The 14,721-nt window shown below is 35.0% G+C and overlaps 1 protein-coding gene across 5 annotated transcripts in view; it reads right to left on the bottom strand.

Annotated features, from left to right (window-relative positions):
- CHCHD6 (coiled-coil-helix-coiled-coil-helix domain containing 6) overlaps positions 1-14,721 on the bottom strand; it is a 321,401-nt gene that overhangs the window by 61,555 nt on the left and 245,125 nt on the right. For 3 of the 5 annotated variants that reach the window (XR_007951586.1, XR_007951582.1, XM_051983082.1), the window contains one exon: positions 1,966-2,036. The exons of the other annotated variants lie outside the window; for them this stretch is intronic. Coding sequence is in view for 1 of the 3 variants with exons in the window: in XM_051983082.1 (XP_051839042.1) it covers positions 1,966-2,036 (71 nt within the window). In the remaining 2 variants the exon portion in view is untranslated. The remainder of the gene's footprint in view (positions 1-1,965; positions 2,037-14,721) is intronic. 5 annotated transcript variants of the gene reach the window in all.

Below are 14,721 nucleotides of genomic sequence, written 5' to 3'. Positions count from 1 at the left end.
CATATATATATATATATAAAAAGACAAAAAGTCTTTTTTCTTGGAGACAGAATGATGATATTCCAAGGGACCTTTCTTTTAGTTCTTAAACTTCATGATTTTATATATAGTAACTGAGTAGTGTAGACAAATGCTGTAAAAATTCAGATGAGGCAGTATTTCAAGCAAGGCTACCAAGACAAAGTCAAGATATGAGCAAAGGTATCCAGATAGGAATACAAATGGCCAATGACAAGTAGAACAATTTAATTGGAAATGAAGGATTTTTAGTGGAGAGGGTATGGTCCATAAATCTGGAAAGGGAAAGTGGGGAAAGGCTGTATAGATATGTCAAATTGACAGGAAGGTTGTAACATCCAGAAAACTGTTTCAAAAAGATTAATCTGAGAGCTGTGGGAATGGGGGAGAATGGGAAGAAGAGCTCAAAAGCGGAGAAGACCACCTAGAAAGCTGTTATAGTACCTTATGGGTGCAATGCTTAGCAAAGTAGCCAATGGTACCTACTGGTGCTCTAGTACAACTAGAGAAAATCTAGGAGCTCTGAGGAATATTGGGCCTGGGGCTCCTGGAACACATGGAGAGGTGAGCCAACAAGGAAAGCTCAGGGAACATTCAGGGTAAACACACTGGCTCTGAGATTACTTCGGAGAATTTTCCTTCTAAACTACCATTTCCTGGGACTTGAGAGGATCTATATTCTCCTTCCTATCTTCTTTATTACATCCTCCCCCTTTAGGTAGAGAACAGTCTGAATTCTTGGGTAGCTCCAGAAGTCTCAGAGTTGTTAAAGGATTCAGGGCAGGTTTTAAAGAATACTTAAGAAACAAGAAAGGGCAAATCCTTAACAAACATCCAGCTGTCCTCTCCTCCTTGATCACAAACATTCAGGATAGAACAGATCTGCCCATGAATCTTTTTAGGCCAGTAACCCCAAAGACCAGCTTTTCAGGTACTCCAAAGTATCTGTAGTAAGCACATTCCAACTTCTCAAAACAAAAAAATTAGCTTTATTATTAATTTGCATCTAAAAAAATCTTCCACATAGCACCTTCAGAAAGTGTAAAGATGTGTGAAAATCTACTAGTGAAATCAAATTAATGATGTCAGGAGAATAGGATATCACAAGGTACAAAAAAAAGTCAAGATTTGTTGTTTGGGGTGGAGGCTGGGAGTGGCAATACATGTGATTTCACGATGAGTATCTTAGTCATTGTTTGGGAAGTGTGTCTATTTCTTTTTTTTTGGCCTTTTCCCTTCCATAGATTTTTCAAGCTATCTCGTGATTGTCTATCTCTTCTAAGTAATGAGCGACAGTGTTAAATACAGCATCTGCTGCTACTGCAATCTCCCATCATTGGGAAACTGTTGTCTCTGTATCTCTATTTTCTTAGTGATCACATTATTCCATTCTGTCATTTGATAGTCTCTTTGTTATAATTTCTTTCCAAGCTCTCCTCCTATCATGGAATTGGAGATTCTCTGACTTTTCTCAGCCTTTGATAAATTGAAACTAGAACTATGATGATTACCAACAGCCTCGGCCAATGGATAGCTAGGCTTCAGGACAATGAAAAATAGCTTTTCCTAACTGAAGAAACTTCTAACTTCAGTTTATCCAAAGAAAAGAATCAGAGAATTTCTAATCCAGTGATAGGAGGAGAGCTTGGAAAGAAGTTATAACAAAGAGACCATCAAGTAACAGGATGGAATAATGTGATCTCCTAATTTCTCTAACTCAATCTATACCTCAAGTTGCCAATGAATTGGTAAAAGAAAGAGGTAATATGGTCATTTAAGGATGACTACTTTCCATCTTCATTTCTAAGTTTGAAGAATGATGGCAGAATTATGTACTTCTAGACAGCTGGGATTAAGTGGAGAGGTAGCTTTATATTCACTTGTAACAGGATAAGATATTCACAAATATATGCTAAGTTTTGCAAAGAACAAAAGGTAAATACTTACTTTATTGTGTCCTCCAGCCGAGTAGCTGCCTCATGGAATTGTTGTGATGACAGTTTGTACATTTCAGCATTCTGCAATTAAAAAAAAATCCACACAGGAGAAAAAAAAACCAACTTTGTATTAAATTTCTTTGATAAGGACTTATATAAGATACTCAGAATACATACATCCATATATGTATATAAATATCAAACCAGGAGTTATTTCCCAATAGATAAGTGGTTAAAGGACATGAACTTTCCTTGAAATAATAGCAAACAATCATGTGAACGAATGCTTGGAAGTCACTTATAAGAAGAAAAATGCAAATAAAAACTCTATGTAGAAACTTTATTTAGAAAGTTTTGCTTCATAATCTGTAAACTGATGAAGCTGACAAAAGACAGAGATAATGTTGTGGGAAGGATTGTGGGAACATAGGCACAATAATGTGCTGTCAGTGCAGCTGTGAATAGTAAAAACATTCTGGAAAGCAAGTTGAAATTTTGCAAATAAGGTGACTAACCTTTGATCCAGAGACAGATTTCAATACCAGGCTTATTCCCAGAAGTTCCCAATATAGCAAAATAATTTATAGCTACCATGAAGAATGCAGCCAAGGAAAGTTAGAGAAAGGAAAGAGAATGAGTATTGATATGAGGCTTAATTGTGGTTCAGGCACTGTGCTATGTGTTTTTTTTTTTTTTTTAAATAAACATTATTTCATTTAATTCTCAAACCACTCTGGGAGGGAGGTTTTAAATAGATGTTCATTTATAGAGGAATGGCCAAATAAATTAGGGTACATGGATAAAACACAAAACTGCTGGCTGTCAAGAAACAACAGCTATTATGAGTATACAGAGAAGCATGGAAAGATTTTTATTAACTGATGCAGAATAAATTAAGCAGAGCCAAGAAAATATAAACAATGACTACAACACATTATTAGTGGAAATAACAACACAAAAAAATCTAAAGTGAATGTTGTAACGTAGTTAAGAACAAACATGAGTCCAAAGAAGATACACGAGAAGATCCTCCCTTCCTTTCCACATTTTTGCAGAGGTTGGAGGTCCATGTATTTGATATATACTGTACATATTTTCAGGCTTTCTCTCTCTCTCTCTTTCTTTCTTTCTTTTTTTTTTTTTTGCTGTACTGATTCATTTTGTTGCCTTTTTCTTTTTTCCCCTTTAAAAAGCTCACTGGTAAGGATATTAAGGGGATATTATCAATGGAAATTTAGGTGCTGTAAAAAAACCAAAATAGACTAACAAAAATTTATTTTTAAAATATACACAAAATAAACATTGTTCTGTTATGAAGACCTAACTAATTCTGCTCCATAGTACCAACAATCTCAACATTATCCATAGCTGAAGCACTAAAACCTTCCATGAATACATTATTATAAAAGAATCATAGTATGCTAGATTCAAAAAAGGATCCTGAAAATTTAATCTAATTTCCTCATTTTAAAGATGACAAAACAGAAACTTAGCAAAAGGAAATAACTGGGCCAAGGTCACACAGTCAGTGAATAGATCTCCTGAGTTATAGTCCTAGGCACTTTCTATAATCACATACTAACTCTTGTGAATCATACCTGCCCATAAGATGCTGCTTTCCTGAAATACAACATTGAAGTCTATACCCAGATTAAAAACTAGACTCTATTGAGTTTTGGATGACACCTTTAAAAGAAATAGTGATAAAATAGAACACATATTAGGAAAATGAACAGGATAAGTGAGAGTTTCTGGATATTGTGTAATACTATTAGTTGGAAAAAGTAAGCTGATAGCCATCTTCAATTCATGTGAAATAGATTTATTCTACATAATTTCAGAGAGGAAAAGCTAGGACAATGAGTAGATGCCTTAAGCAGATTTTAGCTTATTATAAAGAAAAGGTTTCCAATAATTTAATCTGATGTTTTGTGAGATAACATGAATTTAAAAATGGTCAAGCAGATGCCTGTAAGACTACTTACTAAGGATGACATAGAGGTAATTGTGCCATTTGGAGAGGTTGGACTAGATGAGATTTTCTCTTTTCTTGGTGTATTTTTGACAATGTCTTCCTATATTACCTAGACCAAGGACTCTTCTCTGAATTGTGGCTAAGGAATCATATATACACCTCAGGATCTCCATCCTAGTTAAGTGAACTCAGTGTTAAAGCTACAGTGGGGCTCTGTTTTGAATTCAAGTATTTAAGAAACCTAGAAGAAACTTCTTTAAAATAGAAAAGCTGCTAGATGGCAAATAAAAAGTAGAGACTCATCTGACTCTCCCAAATTCCCCTCCAAACAACTTTAAGTAACGTATCAAAATGAATTCTGGAGCTGCTGGCAGAAAACCCACAAAGAGGCTGAATGAAACAATTTTCCAGTCCACGACAATTTAGAAAGACAGCCAGATGGTCTGTCCCACCAGGGTAAGAGTAGAATGCAGTCCAGTACAGAGAATGCCCTGGCTAGACCACAGCAAGGCTTGAGAGCAGATGAATGGGCAGTAGTAGCTTCTGGAGCGCTAGGTCCATGGAGAGTAAAGAGGTCAGAGAACTAATTAGGAAGAAATTAAAGGTCTCTTGGTTGGCACTAGGTGCAGGACTGTTGCACTGCTTATATCAGATCAAGGTTACATAGTCTTGGGTCAAAGTCCTGGGACCTAGAGCAACACTAGCACACAAGAGCTTGTGGGTATAGGGTGGCAAGGCTGCTGGTCACAGTTCCAGGGCAGGAAAGAGTGTATGTGGTCACTCAAAGATCACAGTCCAGGCCAAGAGAGTAATGAACACACCTGTTGTTAGATCATGCCATCTCAGAAGAAATGAAAACTTACAGAACTTCAGAACTAATTGAACAAAAATCCTGAAATTTGTGACAGTGACCTCTCCACCCCGGGAGCAGAGCCCAAAATTAAAGGTCAAGAAATAGGATGGAAAAATGAACAAACAACAAAGAGAGATACTGACCACGGAAAGTTGTTATAGTGATAGGTAAGAACAAAACACAAACTCAGAAGACAACACAGTAAAAATTATTACATTCGATGCCTTGAATCAAAATGTGAAATGGTCTTGGCCCAAAAAGAATTCTTGAAGGAGCTCAAAAAGGATTTAAAAATTAAATAAGAGAGGCAAGAAATAACTCAGGAAAATGCAAGAAAATTATGAAAAATTTCAACAATTTGGTAAAAGAAGCACGCGCGCACACACACACACACAAACACACACCCTGAAGAAGAGAACATTAAAAGAAACAGAATAGGTCAAACAGTAACATAGGCACAGAAATCTACTAAAGAGAAGAACATCTTAAAAAACAGATTTGCCCACATGGAAAAGAAGGTAAAAAAGCTCATTGAAGAAAATAGTTCCTTAAGAATCAGAGTTGGGCAAGTGGAAACTAATGACTCCAGGAGACAAGAAACAATAAAACAAAATTAAAAGAATGGAGAAAAAAATAGTATAAAATGTGAACTATCTCACTGAAAAAAGAATTGCTCTGGAAAATACAGAGAATAGTTTAAGAATTATTGGACTATCTGAAAGTCATGATTAAAAAAAAGCCTAGACATTATCTTTCACAAAATGTATCAAGAAAAGCTTCTCTAATATTCTAGGATGAGAGGATAATATAGAAAATGAAAGAAGTTACTGATTATTTCTTGAAAGAGATCTCAAAATGAAAACTCCCAAGAATATTATAGCCAAATTCCAGAGTTCCCAGGGTCAAGGAAAAAATGTAAACAGCCTCAAAGAAATCATTCAAATATCAGTCAGCAACAGTCAGGATGACATAAAATTTAGCATCTTCTGCATTAAAGGATTGGATGGCTTGGAACAAATATTCTGGAGGACAAAGAAGCTAGGATTATAACCAAGAATCACCTATCCAGAAAAACTGAGTATAATGTTTCAGGGGGAAAATTGGATATTCAGGGAAACAGAGGAATTTCAAACATTTCTGATGAGATTAGAGCTGAAAAGAAAATCTGACTTTCAAATACATGACTGGAGAAGCAGAAAAAAAAAAAAAAAAAAAACAACCAAACAGGAGAGAAATCACAAGGGATTCAAATAGGTTAAACTGTTTGCATTCCTAGATAGAAAGATGATAAAGATGATACTTGTAACTTCTAAGAACTTTATCAATATTAGGGTAGTTGGAAGAAGGACAACAAGTAAGAAGTGAATATAAATTATTTTAAAAAATAAAATTAAGAGGTGAGAAAAAGGATTGCAATGGGAGAAGGGGAAAAGGAAAGACAGAATAAGGTAAATCATATCAGCAAGAGAGGCATTAAAGCAATTTTATAGTGAAGGGAGAATGGGGAAGTTGTGGAGTGGGTGGGAAAAGGCATCAGAATTAGCTCAAAGCGGGAATAGCAGTACACAATATGTTGTGTATAGTAGAAAATGAAATGTACCTATCCTACAAGAAAACAGAAATGAAGGGAATAAAAGAAGGAGGGGTTGCTGATAGAAGGAAGGGCAAATTAGGGAAGGTGGTTGTGATATGGAAAATGTAATTAACAAGAAAATATGTTTTATATGATTGTAAATGTATACCTGCCTTCTTAATGAGGGGGGTAAGGTGAGGGAAGGAGAGAGAGAAATTAGAAATTAGAACTCAAAATTTTAAAATGTCAAAAATTGTTTTTACATGTAATTGTTAAAAAATAATATATACAGATACAATGTTATATATCTATCACACATATATTACACATACATATAGTATATATATATTAGGTTAGCTGATTTCACATTTCTATCTTAATCTTGGGTAATAGCATGAGGAAACAATTTTGTTAACTGATTTTGCTATATTTCACTCCCAGCAGAGCACAGTCACAAAAATTTACTATGACTTACAGGAAGGCCTTTTTAAGGGGCAATGAGTCCCTCCTTTCTAAAAGGGTCAGAAAAAAATAGTGGTTCACTTTTTTCTTCTGGGAACAAAAGCATTGAAGGTAAGCCTTTAATCAAACTCTTGAAGGTATATAGCAAATTTAAGTTACCTGCTATAGCAAGTTCTATGGTGAAGGAACAGTTATTAATATTAAAACTGGTTATTGATATGAATGCTTTATGGGGTTTAAAGGTTATTTCTTTCCTGCTCTGAAAAATCTGAAGTTGATGCTTTAAAGAGTATCTGTTTTGGATTCATGATATTAATGAGGACTGTTTGTAAATTAGGCACTTTTATTCTATATCAAACCACCATGGTTACTAATAAAATTAATACTTCCATTTCCACTGAGAGATTAAATGGAACCTTAACCAGCAAAACCATAATATCTAATGTTTTGTATTCCATCTATGACTCAGAACTCCATAATGCTGCTGTTGCATACATCATCATCATCATCATCATCATCATCACCACCACCATCATCATGCATTTCCTAAGCATCTATGATTCAAGGTTCTGTAATGCATCATCATCATCATCATCATCATCATCATCATCATCATCATCATAATGCACTTCCTAAGTATTCTGCACTTATATTAGGTTATTACACAAAAAGAATAAAAGAGATATTGCCCTTAAGGATAGGATAAGGATTCTAGATCTTCCCAACTTAGAATCATATGTCGATTTTTAGAGCTAGAAGGGACCTTAAAGATCAACTAGTTCAACCCTCTCACTTTTATCAATCAACCAACATTAAGCTCTTACTAAATACTAGGTACTGTACTAAGCCCTTGAAATAAAGAGAGGCAAAAGATGCCCTCAAGGAGTTCACAATCTAATGAGGGTGGATAATAATCAAATAAATATTTATAAACAAGTTATTTTAACAGTATAAATAGAAAATAATTAAGGGGAAAGCACTGAAATTAAGATGGGTTGGGGAAGGCTTCCTGTAGAAGGTGGGATTTTAGAGGACACTTGAAGTGAGGGAAGTCAGCAGGCAGAGCAGAGGAGATAGGTGGTTTCAGGAACAGGTGACAAGAGAAAATGCTTGGAATTGAGAGGAGTCTTGTTGACAGAATAATCAAGGAGACATTGAATATCAAATAAAGTTTTTTGCATTTCTTCTTGGAGGTGATGGGGAGCCACTGAATGTGTGTGTGTATATGTGTGTGTGTGTGTGTTTGTGTTTGTGTGTGTGTGTGTTTATGTGTGTGAGTGAAATCTTTAGAACTATTTTAGGAAAATCACTTTAGTAAACTGAGTGGAGGATTGCCTGGGGTAGAAAGACCTGAGGCAGGTTTAATGACTTAATAGTATACAGTGAAACTCAGATACAAAGTGACCTCTCTCAATCAAGATTAAAATCCAGTTCTACTGACTCCTAACCTACACTTTTCATTATGTCATACTGCCTCTGAAACATACTGATGCAGACAAATTAGTAAAATAAATAAATATACACATCAATATAGAAAAGCAGTAAATTAACAACATTGGATTTTTTTTATCAAAATGGAACCTGGGTCCAAATTTTGGCTGTTGACCAAACAGAAACTCATCTGACACATCTTGAGGCTTCATTTTTTTTTTTTTTTCATCTGTATAAAATGAAGAGGGTGGATTATATTATAAAGTTTATTGGAAGGGACCAAAAAATAATCCAATCCAATGGCATAATTTCACTAATGAGAAAGCTGAAGCCTAGAGATGTTTTGGCTTGCCCCATGTCACACAGGCAAGGAAATGGTGAATCCAGAATTCTAACCCAAGTGTTCTGACTTCAAAGTCAGGGCTTTTTCTGCTGAAACAGATTTTTAAGATCCCAAACTCCTATGATCTTATGAATACATAACTAATTAGTAGACAATTCAATTGAATACAATAAACATTTTACTACAAAGAATTATGTTAGGTGCTATTGTGGAATACACAGAAAAAGTCCCACTCTTGGAATTTATAGTTTAAAGTTTATATGAATTTTGAGAAGAGAATGAGAAATTCTTGAGTCCAATCCCCCTTAGTTTACATATTGAGAAACCGAAGGGCAGAAGCTAAAAAAGAGAAGTTCTAAGTCTCACTTGGAAAGGGTCATAGAAACTTAGCTTCCTCAGCTTGTTTTTGGTCTGACTCAGACAATATATTAATTATCTTAGGTATGTGAGAAATCCAAACTTCTCAAACTTTCTAAAGGCCCAAGTATTGCTTTTTGGATCACTGATAATTGAAATGATGATCTCAGCTTTACATTGTTTCCCTCCAGTCATATGTATCACTTACCCCATTGTGGATGGCTTCATTACTTAGCATACAGATTCAGAGAGGAAATCCTTTGACCTCTCCCCCTCAAAATGTCCACAATTCTGACCTGAAGGAGGAAAGGTAGTGTGGCACTGGCTGCCAGTTCTGCCCTTTCTTACTCCACATATGTATGATTTCACACATTGTGTTGATGTCACAAGAGGTGATCACATGCACACATAGCACAAATCTGATTTAAATGAAGTACAAGGCAAAGTTGTTTTTTCTCCCCCACCAATTCCCAAATCTATTCTGATATCTTTTTCTCTGAAGTTTAATGACCCTTATTGCCTTTGTCATTTAATCATAAACTACTCAGAGCTTTCATGTGTGTTAGTCTGGTACCCCAAATAGTAAGCTCCTTACCCACAGCATAGTTTAATGACCCTTATTGCCTTTGTCATTTAATCATAAACTACTCAGAGCTTTCATGTGTGTTAGTCTGATACCCCAAATAGTAAGCTCCTTACCCACAGCATAGAACACAGCACTGTATGTGTAATTGGTATTCAGTTACTGGAGAGTGATTTATAAAGGAAAGCCTATTACACATAAATTTTAAAATCATAGATCAGTTTCTCTGGAAGTATTTTGGATTTTCACACACATTATTTAGCAATTCAGTGATCATGAACTTTATTGTAAGGCAGTTTCCTATGCAGGACTAATCTTTCTGAGTGATCTCCCCAGTTCACAAATTTTGACAAAAATCTTCTTCTTTGCCTTGTAAACAGACTTTCCTCCTCTCAAATCACAGCTGCTTCTTAACTCACATTTGAAACCAGAAGACCTGCTCTCCATTAATTAAATCTGCCATTAAATATTAAACAACGTGAATAAGGAGGTTTGAGTGTTCTCCATGGGTTTCAAAAGTCACAGTGTTTCTTCAATTACTTCCCAAGCAATTTTCATATTTCATACTGTCTGATTTCTCAAAGGACTTGGATTTGGAAGATCAAAAAGAAAGCAATAGGGTGAGAGAAGACAGAGTAAGAGGGCATGGAAGAAAAAAGAAAATTAACATTCAGCATGCACTAAAAAATTGTCCTATCAGTCAACCTCCTCCTCCTCCAAGATTAGAAGGAAGATAGCAATTGAGGAAGAAAGAAGTATGATGTCAAAGGAAAGAACCTTGTATTTGGAATCAGAAGACCTGCTCTTTCCTAATTTGACCTTGAAGACAAATCACTTTAGTTCTCTGGGTATCAGTTTCTTTGTCTGTAAAATGAAATGGATTGGCTTAGATGACCTATAAGGTGCCAGCTCTAAAATTATACATAATATAGGTAAGAGGCTGAAAAAGATCAACCCTTCATTTAAAGAAAAAACAATTTATTTTCACATTTATTGTCATTAATTTCATTTTTTAAAACATTATTTGCTAAATTCTATATAGTGTTTATTAATAATTTCAATTGTCTACTTGCTCCTGGAAATTTCATACTTAGTACCAGAAGACATTCTCTCAGAAAAATCCTCCTCAATTTTAAAATGTTTTTATTTTATGTGGCTAATTATTAAATTTTTATAAGTTTTAGTTAGTGAGATTAGTTGATGAGATCTAAGGATCTCATTTTATATATGGGAAAACTGAGGATCCAGATAATAGGGAAACAACTTGTCCAAGGTCAAAGAGGTGAAAAGTCAGGATTCCAACTCTCAACTTTTGATTCCCGAACTGCTCTTCAGGTTCAAGGTAGAAGACCTCCTTAAAATCTAGGCTAGGAGTCCAGAGTTCAGTCATTTGGTCTTGGAAGTTATTTCCAATCAATACCCCAATTTAAGGGACAGTTAAGTGTTCTGTACTGTGGGAGGCACATAAATCCTAAATCAAGATCACTGCCTTCTAAAAAGAGATGGGACTGCAAAACCAACAGACAATGGGAATATGTGACATATAAAATATCACGGACAATACACATATCTATAGTTCAGCAAAGAGATCTCAAAGGCTTTCAATAATTGTCACAGATCCAGAATTTTACTAAAAATCTTGTGGGAAGGGAAAACCAACATAAATGCTATATCACTGACTTTTTTTTTTTTTTTTAGTTTTATAGTGTTATATACTGAAAAATCTGACTTTCAGAAACACTGATGAAAAATCAGTATAAGAAAAAAAGTTGAAGGATTAAGTTTAAAATAAACCTCTCAAATGTTAAAGCAATGGATGGGACTGACCATTATCAGAACTCTAATACCAACGTGGTCAGAGAGTTAAGCAAAGGACTGGATTATTTGGGAACTTCTAAAGTTCACCCTAATAATAACTTAAAAAGCATTTAGAATGTCATAGGAAGACAACCATGTAAAGAGTGAAGAAAAATAGCATAATCTGCATCTGTAGGAAGGAGCAAAAAAAGAGACAAGAAATTAACATAACTGTGCTTGGTTAAAAAAAAATTGGAAGAACATTTGATCAGAAATCTACCAAAGACTGAATAAAAACAATTTGAAGGAATCTAAACAAGGATCTAGGCCTGATCTTCAGCAAAATTGTCGAATTTGTGAAGTTTGTATTTGACACCCTTTTACCCTCTTTCTGAACTCTTATTTTTACCTATAATTAGGATTCTAGTCCCAGTTCTTCTCCTAATTGCTAAAGGACTACTGATGTTACTTCCATTTTCTAGGCTTCAACTGAAATTTCTTCTGTAAAATGAAAGAGTTAGCTTAGATGTTCTCTAAGGTCCCTTTCTAACTCTAACATTTTAACTCCCTTTTTCCTTCCCTTTCTCAGGTCTTCTGACCATTTTAGCACCTGAGCTCCAAAATTATCCCCACTTCAACTCTATTCATCCACTCCAAAGGTAAGAATGATAAATACAGATATGCAAATATTTCAACCAGGGTGAGAGATATGCTTTTCAAAAAAGAGCCTTTTCTAATTCAAAGGAATGAAATCAGGTAATGTAGCAGTTAGGTGGAGAGAGGATTTCCCCAGCTCCTCAAATCTTAGTATATACTATATATATGCACTATATACTTCCTGGGCTTGAAGTGTGCTCTAAATGGGTAAAAGAGAAAGAACTCTGACAGTTATCTTAAAGCACTCTTGTTTAGTTAGTGGACAGCAAGATACTTGATGAATCACAATAGTATGTTCTCTCTTTGCTAGACCAAAGTGTGACAAAGAGGGTAGAGGATGTAGGTTAAATTGTAAAGAGAAGGAAACATAAGGGGTGTGTGGATATAGCAAATTCCAGGGACCAAAACATTTTATTAAACAAGAAAGGATGGGAAGGCATCATTATTTTTCTAAGCCTAGCTAGAGGTCTATCTCTGGTTTATTGAACCTCCTTCACCAAAGACCTTTTCCTGTCTTCCAGACCCTCTTGTCAGGTTTTTTCTCTCACCCCTGAGAGGGAAGAAGTGAGAAGACAGGTAACAGTTATGAGTAATTATCTCACTTTCAATTGACTGTCAAATACAAAGTTAAAGAATTAACTGTTAACTGCTTAATGTATCCCTTCTGGAAAATTTGCATTTTAAAAAAAGTTTTTTATTTCCAAAACATATTCATCCTTGCAAAACCTTATGCTCCAAATTTTTTCCTCCCTTTCCCCCACCCTCTTCTCTAAAAGACAAATAATCCAATATATGTTAAACGTGTGCAATTCTTCTACACACATTTCTACAATTATCATGCTGAACAAGAAAAATCAAATCAAAAAGGAAAAATGAGAACGAAAACAAAATGTAAGCAAACAACAAAAAAAGTGAAAATACTATGTGATGATCCACACTCAGTTCCCACAGTCCTCTCTCTGGGTGCAGATGGCTCTCTTCATCACAAGACCATTGGAACTGGCCTGAATCACCTCGTTGTTGAAAAGAGTCACATCCATCAGAACTGATCATCGTATAGTCTTGTTGTTGCCATGTATAATGATCTCCTAGTTCTTCTCATTTCACTTAGTATCAGTTCATGTCTCTCCAGGCTTCTCTGAAATCATCCTGCTGGTCATTTTTTACAGAACAATAATATTCCACAAAATTCATATATCATAATTTATTCAGCCATTCTTCAAGTGATGGACATCCACCCAGTTTCCAGTTCCTTGCCACTACAACAAGGGCTGCTATAAAGATTTTTGTATATGTGGGTCCCTATCCCTTCTTTAAGATCTCTTTGGGATACAAGCCCAGTAGAAACACTGCAGGGTCAAAGGGTATGCACAGTTTGGTAGCTCTTTGGGCATTGTTCCAAAAAGTTCTCCAGACAGTTCACAACTCCACCAACAATGGTATGTATCCCAGTTTTCCCACATCCCCTCCAATATTCGTTGTGTGTGTAGTGATACTTCAGAATTGTCTTAATTTGCATTTCTCTGATCAATAATGATTTAGAGCACCTTTTCATATGACTAGAAATGGTTTCAATTTCTTCATCAGAACATTGTTCATATCTTTTGACCACTTATCAATTGGAGAATGGCTTCAATTCTTTTAAATTTGAATCAATTCTCTCTATATTTTAAAAACAAGGCCTTTATCAGAACCCTTGAATATAATTTTTTTTTCTGTTTATTGCTTCCTTCTAATCTTCTCTGCATTGGTTTTGTTTGTATAAAAACTTTTTAATTTAATGTAATCAAAATTATCTATTTTTTTCTTTTTTTTATTATAGCTTTTTATTGACAAAATGTATGCATGGGTAATTTTTTAACACTGACCCCTGCAAAAACTTCTGTTCCAACTTTCCCCCTCTTTTCCCCCACCCCCTGCCCTAGATGTCAGGTTATCCCATATATGTCAAATATGTTAAAGTATATGTTAAATACAATATATGTGTACATATTTATACAGTTGTCTTGCTACACAAGAAAAATTGGAGTTTGAAAGAAAGTAAAAATAACCTGGGGGGAAAAAAAAAACAAAAATGCAAACAATAACAGAAAGAGTGTAAATTCTATATTGTGGTCAAAACTCATTTCCCAGTGTTCTTTCACTGGGTGTAGCTGGTTCTGTTCATTACTGATCGATTGGAACTGATTTGGATCTTTTGATCCTCATATAGTATTGTTGTTGAAGTGTATAATGATCTACAATTCTGCTCATTTCATTTAGCATCAGTTCACGGAAGTCTCTCCAAGCCTCTCTGTATTCATCCTGCTGGTCATTTCTTACAGAACAATAATATTCCATAACATTGATATACCACAATTTACCTAGCTATTCTCCAATTGATGGGCATCCATTCAATTTTCAGTTTCTAGCCATAACAAAAAGGGCTGCCACAAACATTTTTGCACATACAGGTCCCTTTCCCTTCTTTAATATCTTTGGGATCAAAATTATCTATTTTGTATTCAATAATATATCCATTTCTTTTTTGGCCACAAATTCCTTCCTTCTCCACAGATCTGAGAAGTAAACTATTCTTTGTTCTTCTATTTGCTTCTTTATGTCTAAATCATGAACCCATTTTGACCTTTTCTCGGTTAGGTTGTTAGGTATGAGTCAATGCCTAGTTTCTGCCATACTAGTTTCCAATTTTCCCAGCAGTTTTTGTCAGATAGTGAGTTCTTATCCCAAAAGCT

This window comes from Antechinus flavipes, chromosome 1, assembly GCF_016432865.1.
Source record: "Antechinus flavipes isolate AdamAnt ecotype Samford, QLD, Australia chromosome 1, AdamAnt_v2, whole genome shotgun sequence".
Lineage (NCBI taxonomy): Eukaryota > Metazoa > Chordata > Mammalia > Dasyuromorphia > Dasyuridae > Antechinus > Antechinus flavipes.
The sequence above is the reverse complement of the archived record's forward strand: the minus strand, read 5'-3'. Positions and strand labels throughout refer to the sequence as shown.